Source organism: Alligator sinensis, unplaced genomic scaffold (genome assembly GCF_000455745.1).
Source record: "Alligator sinensis unplaced genomic scaffold, ASM45574v1 scaffold417_2, whole genome shotgun sequence".
NCBI classification, from domain to species: Eukaryota; Metazoa; Chordata; order Crocodylia; family Alligatoridae; genus Alligator; species Alligator sinensis.
The window spans coordinates 34,576-48,344 of record NW_005842456.1 but is presented as its reverse complement, the minus strand read 5'-3'; the positions used below and the strand labels follow the sequence as shown (position 1 = coordinate 48,344).

At 38.3% G+C, this 13,769-nt stretch overlaps 1 protein-coding gene across 12 annotated transcripts in view; it reads right to left on the bottom strand.

Annotated features, from left to right (window-relative positions):
- The window catches only part of BCLAF1 (BCL2 associated transcription factor 1), a 41,765-nt gene that overhangs the window by 15,546 nt on the left and 12,450 nt on the right, over positions 1–13,769 (bottom strand). For 11 of the 12 annotated variants that reach the window (XR_003095709.1, XR_001358594.2, XM_025212338.1 and 8 more), the window contains exons 3-8: positions 9,758–9,880; positions 8,297–9,202; positions 5,037–5,705; positions 4,759–4,928; positions 1,523–1,628; positions 434–518 (exon numbers count right to left, since the gene is read on the bottom strand). Coding sequence is in view for 10 of the 12 variants with exons in the window: in XM_025212338.1 (XP_025068123.1) it covers positions 434–518; positions 1,523–1,628; positions 4,759–4,928; positions 5,037–5,705; positions 8,297–9,202; positions 9,758–9,861 (2,040 nt within the window). In the remaining 2 variants the exon portion in view is untranslated. The remainder of the gene's footprint in view (positions 1–433; positions 519–1,522; positions 1,629–4,758; positions 4,929–5,036; positions 5,706–8,296; positions 9,203–9,757; positions 9,881–13,769) is intronic. The other variant, XM_006030661.3, reaches the window with a different exon arrangement.

The following is a 13,769-nucleotide window of genomic DNA, read 5'->3' as shown; positions in this document are numbered from 1 at the left end:
CTGCTGAACAATTAGGGAGATTATTTTTTGAAACAAACAAACATTCAAATATTTTGTTAACACCTTAATTTTTCTGAAGAACTGAATTATTAGGACAGTATGAACACCTGATCAAATGCAACTATACCTCTGATAACATCTGCAATTTAACAAATAAACTCTTTTTCCCTGCTTCTTGTCCTGGGGCTGGCTCAGCACTTCAAAAACAGGAAGATCAGAGGAAATACCAGGAACAAAGGGAAGGAACTAGAGAAAACTCAATCCTCTAAGGAAGGACAAAGGCATCACACATGAAAACTGTATTTTAATACTTCCTTAGATTTCTGGCTAATGTTTTATTCAAGTCTAGGGATAAGAAATAATCTAGGTCCAAGTACTTTTCAGATCCTGAAAAAAAAATGTAGAACAAAGTTGATATTAACCCAAAACCTACTTTTTGACCTTCTTCCTTAAAGACTCTCTCTTCACCTGCTAAACGGGTATGCTTTCTCAGGGCACTTGGAGAGATGTCAATCCTCCTAAATGTAAAACAAAAAAAAGTGTCTAGCCACACATGCATGTCATAGCTTCTGGCTCCTGGTAATCCTTTTAAATACAAATTGAAAAAATAAGCCAGTACCATGATTTTTTTCCCCCAGGATGAGCTTTTTATTCCATAAAGCCCCTTAACCCTTTAAAATCCAGTCATATTGAAAAGCTTCATTTTGTCTCCTGAAATATACTAAATACACATGTGCAATGAAGGGCTTGCTTTCCCCTTATTTTTAAAAATACATAAAAATTAAAGCATTTCAAGAGCTCTATGTAAGCTGAACAAAGTTCTCTCAAAAGTCAGTCTCAGCAGATTCCCATGCTTAAAAAAAAAACAAAACAAAAAAACAAAACAAAAAAACCACGAAGTAGAAAAGCCAAAAAAAATTGCAGCTTAAAAAAAACAACCCGGTATCTTTGAAGTTGAAAACTAACATGAAGAGGTTATATATAACCTCACAAGCATCATATTCAATCAAAACAACATACCATGCAGTTCTATATAATTAATTTTGACAGTTTACAAGAATATACATATATATGCCCTACCTTAGCTTACCTTTGAGGCACAAACTTTAACTGCTGTAAAATTAATACACTTTAATAATTTAACAAACAATTCACAATATAAGCATGTATATATTGGGAAATAAGCACTCATGGGACTTTTCATCTCAACATAGGTAGACTCAAGGTTCAATACTGAATGTGAAGTAACTTAATAATTCATAAATGAGAAACCAAGGCAAAGAGAGAAGACTTGCCACAAAGCCACAGATGGAGCCAATATTGGGATGAGAGCTCAGGAGTTCCAGGCACCTAGTCCTGTAATCAGACCAGCTCATGCTTCTCTCTGAATGGAAGACTTCAGAGGTCACAAGATTTATATGACTGATACAAATGACTTTGCATAGTCCAGGAAAGCATTTAGGATTCCCATAGAAAGTACCATCTAAAATATACAGCATCTAGTAACACAACTAGCATATACCTATGGATTTCTGGACTCTTTTGACGGGTGCAATGCTCTTCGGTAGCTTTCTGATACGCAGTGAACCTCTCATTTAAGGTCATTCCAGGTGACTTGAAGTATTGTTCTGTTGGTTACAATGAAGAAACACTGTCTAATTAAATTAATTCCATTTATATAGATATATCTATTCCTGACTGAAGGGTTTGTAATAGGCAAAAATATAAAATATTAAAGAAGTATACCAGAAATAGGCAGATGCATTAGAGGAACATCCCTCCCCCACCATTCTTACCCTTCCTGTAACCTCAGTAAGTAGATAGTGGCAGTGAACACAACTACTGCAAGCTTCCTCACAGGTATGCCCTGCTCGTACTACACTTAATCCAAACATCATTAACTGATTTGGGTCCGTCTCTCCTTCTCACTAACACACTTTCCTCTGACAGAGGAGAGAGTGGCAGCTATTTAGATTTTAAAAACTTTACAACTTCAGCACAGAAGCAAAATAAATTACTCCAAGTCACCAGCATTTGCAGCTTAATTTAAATATACTTTAGCTTAAAACATAATTACTTCTAAGAAAACATTTACATAATTTACGTATTAATAATTACATGAAAGGCTTAAGTACAAGTCATTTTTTAAAGGAAAGAAACTTTTCCTTTGAAACTCACAGGATAGAACAATCAAGGACAATTAACAGCCCTACAAGTAAATGTTCATTTAAGTATCTGGCATGTTGGCAAACCTGACAGCTTTAACAAATTCTCTCTGGATTTTGAGAGTTACATTACTAGTAGCGAAACTGAATTATTTTTAAAAACCAGATCAATGAATGCATTTAAATGCAAGATAGAAATACGAATAAAAGTTATGAGAACTATGAAATGTTACATATGAAGCAAACCATCTGCTTAACAGGTCAACATACATCTGTATCAACTTACCGCCCAACATCCAGCACATGTCTCATAACCAATCATTAAAACTTGAAACGGCCACTACAAGGGTAGTGCCTCAATCATAATTCCATCAAAGAGGAATTTGAGCTAGCAACTCTGTTTTTATGCCATTTTTGCCAGGAAGACAGAAGGTTCAACTTTGCCTGTTTTGGCATCTGTATCTTTCAACAGCTATTTTACTTTTGTAACATGGATTTTGCCATTTCAAAACACAATCCAGGACCTAGTTACAATGAAAAAGAAAACATCACTGGGCATTTTCAGCTCTGTGTTGAAAGAGAGCTGTTCAGACTGGTTGCATCACACCAATAATGAAACAATGTCAGTTCTTTAAAAAGATTTAAAAAATAAAGAAGAAAAGAAAGTTACTAAAATCTGATTACAAAAAAAAAAAAAAAAAAAAAAAAATTGTGGAGAGGCTATTTTTTTTTCTTTTTATAAACAAATTATACGCATCACTAACTTGGCCAGACTGGCTGTTGAACAGTTAACATTTTCCAGTCAAATATTAGGTTTTACATACTACATGTAAAGAGACATAGTTAAGATTGACCGTTCTGTCAACACACAAGAGATTCAGGAACATTATCCCCTTCAAGCCCTTATCCCACACCATTCAAGTGAATGGAAGCTTCACCAATAAACCTCAATGGTTGTAGGATCAAGTCCTAAATCCCCTACACATCAACAACAAAGTAGGTACTTTCATATCAAAGGTCAATGTATACAGTAGCTATTACCTTGGCCATGGACTATTATTAAACATCATTTTTATTGTCTTACAAATATCCTCTATAAACAACTGTAAGGCTCACAAACTTCTATGCCTTACTCCCTCTAGCTATTTATTATAATGGTACCAAACTGATAACTTTTTGAAAGTTCAACAAATCAATTCTGCAAATATAAAGCTTCTTAGTAATAAAATGGATTCCTGCAATTATGTTCAATTTGGTCACCTAATCAAGTGCCTCTCTACAGCCTAAGTAATTTAAAGAATTCACTTCTATTTAACCTTTATTGTTAAACCAAAACAATTTTAGCAGGAATTCTTCCATTTTAAATCAGCACACTAAGATATGAATAATAAGAATCAGACAATGCAAGCTAAATGCTTGTGTCACAAAAACACAGTGCTCATTTAAAAAAAACCTCCCTCTAAATATCCATTCAGAATTTTAGACAAAGGCTGTTTGGTTTCCCAAAGACCTGATTTAGCCAAATGATAAACAGCAACTATTATTGTTCATTAAAAAGAAAAAAATAATATATAATACATTTTATGACCACTGCCAGGTTGCTAGGTGTGAAATTCTAAGTTCTAATATCACCTAAGCTTTAGAAAAAAAGATAATAAGAGGGCAGATTTTTTTTTTTTTGATACTTGCTCTAATTTTTAATTATATTCTTTACAGACTTTAAAAATATTCTTTTCTCAACTGGGATATCCTTTGGCATATCACAAAGAAAGGAATTCAACCATTTGCTAACATAAACCATAACCACTCAGGAGTTCATTTTCATTTAAAATTTCATAACCACAAGGAAATCTAAAGATTGGCCAAAATACAGTTAAAAAATTAAACTACTTAAACCCGAGTGCAAAAATTCACATGTACATGGTCAGCTTCACTGGCGACATCCAGACAAGCACAGCCATGCAGTATATGGTGCTGCAGACACATTTGTAGCGCCACATACTGCACATTCAGCTGGTTACCCAGGGACCGAAAACACACAAAAAAACCCAAACAAAACAAAGAAAAACCCCCCAAAACCCATATCAGTGTATGCAGCAGCAAGTGCTGCTCAAAACTAGAGCCTGGTCGGCCAGTCACACACTGGCTGCTGGCCAGACTCCAAGTGGCAGGATCACTGCTGCTGCAGCCCCAGGAGGCACCCTACACCAGGTAAGGTGCTCAGTGCTGGCCCCAGCCTCCCCTACCCCACCTGGGGTAACCTGCCATGTGCCAGAGGGCACAAGGTATGCTGCTGCTAGTTGTCCTCAGAGAACCAAATGGCCATGCTCATGTGAACACAGCCATTATGTGCAGCAATTTATCAAAATCACACACAAAATATCAAACTCGGTATCATGTTTTATCCATTTGTTTTCTTTGGCTAGCTGCGTAGGTTTCCTTCTGATAATTTTAGTGTGTACTTCAAAAGAAAATCTGAATAAGTTAAATTAAGAAATAGAGAACTGTTTCGCTAGCACATTAAGGAAGCCTAAAATGCCTGTTTATTTTCAAAGCCAAAATAGGTAGTTGCAATAGAAAACCAAGTACATACCTTTGACATGATGGACCAAGGACACAATGTGCTGAATAAATGACTCTGATGTGCTTTTGCTGGCCTGAGGCAGCTTAATGTGGTCGAAGATGGATCGGAACTCTTGCTCCTTCTTGACAGAATGGACAAGCGTACTAGCAAGCAGCCTGTCTTTAGTCAAGGAAGCAGGTCTAAAAATACATCAACAATAAAAGACACAAAAGAGAAATCCACTGGTTTAAATATAGATGAAGTAACTCTAGAAAGGGGAGGAAAATATGCAATAAAGAACAATTTACCTATTGGAATCATCAAGAGGAACTGGTGCCATTTTGAGTTTAACTTCAGGACGATGGGAGTCACTGGCTATCATTTTGATCCTAAGTGGACTCTCCTCTCTGAAGGTGGATTTTTCTTTCGCATCCAGATTCTTGTGAAGAGGGGGACTGTAATCAAAGAGTTCTTTGAGCTTTTCAGACTTTACCTGCTCAGGTGACTGAGTTTCTTTCTTCATTATTCTCTCAGAACTTTTGTCGTCTTCCTTGTGCTTATCTTTTGTTGCACTAGGCCTTTCCACTACATAGCCAGTCTCTTTAAGCTTATAATTTCTCTCTTCTCTAAATCCATCGCTCTCTCTATTGCCCTTCATTGAAATTTTAGATTTGTATTTGGTTCCTTCCTCCTCAGCATTCCGGTGAGATGCAGTAGCAAAATTTTTACCCTGATCTGCCAAGACAGATTTTCTGAACTGTCTATAATCCTCTGTCTCCTCTGTGTCCTCCCCTTCAGAGTCATTAAACTTTTGTTTCCCAGTCTCTTTATCAACAAAATAATCTAAAGCTTCCTGATCCTCCCATTCCCTCTCTCCCTCTGTCCTCCCTTTTTCTGATCCTCTCTCCTTTTGTGCCTCCTTCTCCCTTGTATTACCCCTATCAAGCAGGTATACTCTAGACTCTTCATCTGTGTACCTGTGGATAGCAAAGAAGAGAATGGTAACTGTGGATTGCATTAACTCCATTTCATTGATTGCATTTCTCTTCTGTGTCACACCATGTCACCAACATAAATTTTCTTCAAAGTAGTTTAACGGTTAGTATATAAAATTTTTGCACAGTATTATTACTAGATCCACAGTCATTCTAAAGAATATTGAAGAGAATCCCTTTTCATGTAACATGCGCCTAGAAATTAACTGATTTCTCAAAAGCTAAGAGCTTCGCATGTAGGTGGGATTTTGTTTGTTTTTAATTATTTGTTGCCCAACTTCACATCCAGTTATGCCAGTCATAGAAGTCTGAAATAGAAAGCTTGGTATTTAAATTTGCAATAAACTCTTGCATTCTGTTATTTCAGAACTGTTCTTTCATCAAAAATAAAAGGAGTGCCATTAAAAGATAAGCAAACTATTTTCATAATCCAATGCACTAACACCACAGATATCCACACGAATAACATGGTATTATTCTTCAGTGAATATAAAATTCTAGGACTATGTACTACTATGGCAAATTGGCTTTCCAGACCTCCTTAGATGTTTTAAACATTAGTGATTACTTCATTCAGCCTCTACCAGATCAGTGTAATATGTTCATGCTTGTTTTTAAATACAGGTTTCTCTCACTTTATCCAGATTCTGCATGTGCAAATTCACACTTATGCGATGACCCTTTATATAACCATTTTTATATATATATATGTGCAAGGTTAATTTACTCTTATGCGATTGGTGTGATGGAAGCCTGCAGTCAGCTGCTTTGTGCAGTGCATTGTGGGAGTGATGCACACTAAAAATATAGTCTCTTATGCGTGCTCCTCACTCATCGTCTGTGACACGTGTTTCTGTAGTTGCCATGCCCCTTATGGTAACATTCACCACCATCCCGTGCTTGTGTGCACTGTCTGTTGTTGGCGAGTATCAAAACTGCCTTGTAAAAGTAGTAGATATGGGTCTGGGGGCCAGTACAGTCAAGGTCTTGGAATGTATCCCTATTAGTTATGTTGTGAAGTGGGTTCCTTTTACGTGAATTTGAGTTATGCGCCATTTGCCAGGAACAGCATAAAGCGAGGGAAACCTGTACATTCATTGGCAGCAATACACCTTGCTGAAGGAAGAAATCTGACTAAAAGTATGTACGTGAATAATATGTCACTAAGTGGACAAAATAATTACAAAGTCTTGAAATCAATTTTACAAAACAGTATGGACAAAAGACAGATTTGCTTCATATTGTGCTTTTTGGGGTTTTTTTGTTTGTTTGTTTCTTTTGGGGCTTAAGACCAAAACTCTTAGTCCGATTAGCTGGCAATTCAATGAACAGCTCACTTTCAATGTGATGTCAGTACCGTCAAAACACCGAAGTCGTTATTATACCTCCTAGACCAGTGATTCTCAACCAGAGTGCTGTGGCACAACCTTGGGTGCCTTGAAACCTCTCAAAGGTTCTTCAGGGTCCCATGCAATGTTAGTACTGCTAGGTGTGCAAACATGACTCGCAAGATAAACTCAAGAGATTTCAAATAGGAATCCACAGTGTTAAAAATATTCTAACCTGTTGTGGTCTGAGTTCTTTGCAACAAAAGAATTGCTTTATTATTTGACTATAGTAAAAAAAAAATAAATCAGATGAAAATGAAGAGCCGGCATTTTCCAAGGGATGCCCCGAGTCTAACAAGGAGTGGCTTGAGTTTTAAAGGTTGAGAACCACTGCCCCAGGCAATTAGCAATACATCCTTTTTTCCGGGTGTTGGTAAAGAAAGCATTTTACTTTTCATTCATTCTTACAAAGACTTTAAGCTTTTCATACACCATACAATATGAAATAAAGTCTTTGAACAAAATTTTAGTTGTAGCAAAGAAACAGAAATCTGGTATTTTCCATTTCACAACGTGCAAAACCATTATAGATTAATATTAATGAACTGATCCCCTGAAAATATACTATACAAACCAATTCTCCCTCAACAATACTGCTCCGTATTCCCACTAGCCCAAGACAAGAACCATATTTTAAACAAGAGGTGTCAAATATCAAGTCAATGCGACTCCCAGAGAAGCCAAGAATTCAGGAGTGTGAGGGCAAGCAGCAGTGACATTAATCCCCACAGATCTCCAAATCCCGCAGGGGTTAATGCCTCTGTCATTCAAACCATCACTGGAGTCCAGGGTATGGAGCCACCTTGGAAATGTGTTTTAATTGCGGCAGTGAGCAACAGTGACATTAAGCCCCACAGCTCCCTGAGATGACAGCAGCTCAGGCATCTGCAGGATTAACAATCAACTGGACGCCAGAAATGAGCCCAAATCTGAGGAGCCCTGTGGTTAGATGTGACCTGGGAGGCCAAATAAGTTCAACATCCTTGTTGTAAACTATAGCCAGACTGAAGCTTGTAAGTTCTAAGTTGAAGTGACCCAACAGAAGTTCAGTAGACAGAAGAAACACAATTTATAATATCAGCACTGAGTTGCAAATTGTATTAAACATGAACAGTCTACCTTCAATGAGACTTCCACAGCCTTAACTTTGTACATGGTTTACAAATCTACAGGTACAGTTCTTACCTTTTTAGAAACTTTGCACCCTTTGCAGTTTCCTGTTCCCCACCTTCAGGATAAAATGAGCGCATTCGGGTTTCTTCACGTGGAGCGTTCTGTGATGGGATTGTCTTCGCAGGGCTTCTCCTTGAAGGGATATGATGTAATGGACTATTCTGGGAAGGACTGTAACGACTGGAACCATTCCCAAGGGAACCAGAACCAGACCTCTCAGGGCTATGTTGAATGGAATGTGAATGCTGAGGTGTATCTTTTGCCGAGTGGACTGTGCTGAGCAAGGGGGCATCAGAGCAAGATGAACTCTGACTGGGTGGGCTGGCAATAGAAGGACTATGGGGCGACCTTGGACTGTTATCATATGCTGAAAGACCAGGCCAAATGTCACCAGAAGCTGCTGATGATTTGTTAAAATCATCAAGGGACTCAGATGGATCATGTTCAAATGCATCTTTCTGTTCATCCTGGGATTTTGTTTTCAAAGGGCTATCTTGGAGAGGAGCCCCCTCAGTTTTCTTAGCCTGCTTTTCCAGAGACCCACGTCTTTTGGAAGAGACAGGTGACTTGCTGTATGGGGATGAAGAACGAGATGAAGAGGACCTTGGAGACCTGGATGATCTGTAAGATCGACGAGACCTGCTCCTAGACCTCTGGGATGACACAGATCTTCGTTTTGGACTTCTGGAACGCGAACGACCTCGCCTCGGGCTTCGGGAATGTCTTCGATTCCAGACAGGTCTATAACCTCCACGGTGGTATCTACCACCTCCTCCTTGATAATACCCTCTACCTCTTCCTCTGTAACCATAGGGACGTCTCATTCCTCTATTATTTCTGTAATCTCTGCGATAATCTCTAGAATAAACACGGTCCCTACTGCGAGATCGTGAATACGTCCTTGACCGAGACCTAGAACTGTAATTGAAAGGTAATATCAGTAGATGATCATTTGTAAGACATCAAAATAAATTCAGCTAACAATCCTGTTTTGTCAAATGCAGTTTGTGAGCAAGAGATAAAGGTTAAAGATTAAATGAGATATTAACGCTAAAATTTGTCTTTACTGCTTGTGTAACATAGCAACATTACAGATCTTTACTTAAGACAGCACTTAAAGTTGCTTAAGCTCTGCAAAGCTAAGTGTGAGATAGTAGAAGCCTACTACAGAAGAGATCATATAAAGGAAATATCACGTGAAGAATAAAAAAAAACAAGATTAATCTTCTCATTTTATGCTACAAGAAAATTTCAAAATAAGACAGGTAAGGCACTAACTGATTAAAGCAATATCCATAATACCCAAGACAAAAACTCAAGCTTTCTTAAGGGTTTCAGAGTGGCTTTAATGATAAGCATCATCCAAGTAAAAGAAGAAATTAAAAACAATAAAAATCATACATGTAAAACAGCATTAAATCTAATTAGCAAACACACACAAAAACACCATTAATTCAAATAGCATCCATTTACCTGTATCTCTTTTTTCTAGAATGTGATCTGGACCTCGACCTAGAGCTGGACTGAGACCTGGACTTGGATCTTGAAGAATGTGATCGAGAGTTAGATCGACCCATTTTCTTCTAGTGGATTATACTATACAAAAAGCAATGAAAAAATACTTAGATTTCATGCACTCCATATTAATGAATCATAGGCTTATATTCTGAATTGGGTTCTTTAAATTATGGAACTAAAATCTTATTTGCCTACTAGGAAAAATTAATTATATAAAAAGTAGACTCAACTGAGGAATGACTAGAGCATCAATTACTCAAGTTAAAAAAACATAAGGCCTATCCATTTTACAAATATTTATAGGCTGAAGTCAGCACAAACAGGTACAGCACAAACTTTTCCAAACTGCTCTGCCACTGTCTCTCCACTAGCAGAGGAGAGGAGAAAAGTGCCTTCCTTTGGTACAGGAACTTCAGTCATGTATTCCTCCTACACAAACTCCCACCTCTTTGCTGCACTTCATGCAGTTCTTTCATTTTACTTACCTGTCTCCATCTTATATAACTGTTTGCAACTGTTGTTATGATCTATGACAGATACGGATTCTCATGCAAGTTGCCCTGATCTCCAATCACCCAGCCTTGTGGCTGGAAGAGCTAAGCAAAGAGGGACAAAGGAATCTTTGCTCAGCAAGAGCCAAGTTACTTGCTGCAAAAGGAAATCAACATGTTTTGCCAGCAGCAAGCAAGTAAAATGTACTGGGAACTTGTATCTATAATTAAATTTAAATCTTATACTAGCCAGATGCAATGTTGATAATACTTTCTCATCTTCATTTTTAAATGAGGAAATAAAGCCTTGAAAATAGCTGCAGTTCAAACTGAAACCACTTAAAAATCTGGAAGTTAAATTTTTTTTTTCTTCTAAAGTATTGTTTTACTCATGGGTGAATGGCAATTAAAATATTTTGTCTTTAATGCTAATACTTTCTTGATTTCAAAATGTGTTTATCCTGTGTTAATTCACAAACTTTGCCCAAAATTGCCAAAGATTTTTTTATTACTATTTTTATCTATATAATACACACATTTTATAAATGCTGTTTTGCCTTTGTACTTCTGAGGTCAATAAAACTATGCATCCTACTGCACAGATTGACACATTAACCCTTTTGGAGACTTTAAAAAAAACCCACAAAAAACACAGCTTAAGCAGGGTTGCTAATGAAGACTATATGCATTACCCAACATTCACACTCCCTAAAGCTATTTAGCCTCATCACATTTTTTCCAGTTTGCCCAAGAAGGGGTTTTTATTCTTTATTTGTAAAAAAAATACATATTGTAATATAGATCGTAAACTCCATTTTAGGCTTTAAAATCCTAAAACCTATAGCAACTAGGTGAATAATGATGACATGGAATAAATTCACCACATTTCAATGTACCATTAGCTTTTTGCTAGGTACGATCCTCAAGAGTCTTAACGTGCAGCCAACCTAGCTCTTTTAGATTAGAGTTCGAACCACCCTTTGTTCTTTCTATAAAAAACGAAGTAACATTGTCTCTATGCCATTCCCCTTTGAAATCTCAGCCATAACGGTACTCATTTCAAAGAACGAGTCAGCTGAGCAATGACCTAAATTTAAACCACAGGCAAGTAGCTTAGAGCTTCAGGCTTTAGATGACTCAATGTCCAAAATTAACAATGCTAGTTATTCAAAATAAATTAAGGTGAAACAGGGAAAACTACAACCATACTGACACTGTTATTTTAACATACGCACCTTAAAAGCCTAAAACTAATCTTTCTATATCATTGTAAATACAAGCATATTCTGTCACATGTAACTACATAATTGTTCAAATGTTCAAGAGAATTGCATTTATATATAAATATATGTAACGCGTGCGCACACACCCCCTCAATTATAATGTTAATGAGTAAGATTTTTAAGTTGGGGCATGGACACACACATCAGGTAGACCAATTCAAGTGCAATTTAAACCTGAAGAAGACACATCTGTTATACAATTTAGAACTGCCTGCGGTGGTTCAAAAGAGTACCTGAAAAAAATCAAGTACTATTTTGAACCAGTTCAGTATGGACTCCAAGCATTCTTTGATACAGGTCTAGTTGGTCCTCCATGAATCCCACAACACATTGATTCTCATCTCCTCCACTGTTACAACTGGCCACTCTGGTACATAGCCAGAACTCCACTGCCGCTTTCCTTTTGAGGACACTTTGTATCCATGTGCTCCCTTGCACTGCTTGGTCAAGAAGCCACCTTTCTAAAAACTAGCAGTGTCCTCACTCCCTATTCAACAGTGCCCCATCATCAAGTTCCCCTAACACCTGGGAACCCAAAAGAATAGGTCTAAACTCCCCCTCCCCTCTGCACACACAAGGCATGCTGGGCTGAATGCTCATTACCATCCCCTGGTGCCAGACACACAGTACTTCACATACAGTTGCAAACCAGTTCCCATCAGTACTGTTTTCAAAAGTTCAAGTGTTAAATTGCTTGTTCTGCATATAAGCCTCCTTCAAAGGACTTTAAAGAAGTCTAAGCACACACAACAGCACAGAAGTGAATGTTTTTGATAGGTATGTATATGCTGCAATATATAGTTTATGGAATGTATGAACTACTGAGGTATTTAAATACATTGCTCTCTCTTTTAAAGGTAATTCCACACTGTAACTTTCTTAGACTTATTTAATTTTCCTTAAGTAACTTCAAAATAGAAACCATAATATAAGCAGCTTTTCTCAATTAATCCAAAAAACCAAACCAGAAGGAATTTAAGAGTTTTACAAGGCCCTTGATTTTTACTACACTTTGCACTCCAGAGGCTCTGCAGTACCTCAGTTTCATTCAAAGTCTCCCCCTTGGCACTTAGGAGAGATCCACATGGATCCACTTCTCTACATGTTTTGCTTAGATCAGGGGTTGACAACCCATGTCCAGCAGGCCAGATACAGAACCCCAAAGAAATCCAATCTGGCACAGGGTATTGGTGTCAGAGCTGCATCATGCTGCACATCCCCTCCGCAGTACTCCACTCCACTTCAGAGCCTGCTGTTCTGCAATGCCTGACCTTATCCTTGCTAAAGAGGGGTCAGCTGACCCCAAGGGGGGAGGGAGAGGTCCACAAGCTGGGTCACATGCCAACCCCTACCTTAGACCAGTGGTTCTCAACCTTTTTCACACTGTGACCCAATAACATAACTATCAGGTTGCTGACCCACAGAGCATCTCTCTCGCTCTCTCTCCCCCCACCTCCTCCTGCAGCTGCTGCATTTACGCTGCCCTGCTGCTCACCATGTCCCTACACTGCGTGCCAGCTCCATGCAGCCTTGCAGCATTTCCTTCAGACCTCCCCGCGACCCTTTAGTGTCTTGTTGCGACCCACAGGATGAGAAATGCTTCCTTAGACTGTATGCAACACCTGCTGTTATACATAAAATTCTGCCTTACTGTCCACCATAAACTTTTATTAAAGAGCTTCTGTGTGTACATACACATTACACACACGTATATACATACACTAGCCAACTGCCAGTTGTCACAACCCAAAGTTGTGATTTTTGTTTTTGTGCGCGCTTTGGCACTGCTAATTTATTTTCCCACCAAATTGCAGCTTCTTTGCACGGTGGAGTTTTCTGCTGTAAAGGAGAACCCCGGTGCAAGGGAGAATTTCCCGCCAATTTGTAGCTTTCTTTGCATGGTACATTTCTTTTTGCATCTAAGAAATGCTCGGTGCAAAGAGTTCCCGCCATTTGTATTCTAATTCAAGCCCCATTATTGGCTTGCGTGAAATTATTCACACGTGGCGGCTAGTGATTGGCTTGCTAGCCATATAAAAAGCTTGAGTGGTTTCCGCCCAAGTTGGAGGACTCCACGAACACCAGAAGGAGGAGACTTCACGCTGTGTGAAGATCTCTGAGCAGCCTATTGGACCCAGCGCATTTAAAGCAGGCAACAGGGGTCTGATCAGCCTCTAGCCTCTCCCCGTCACC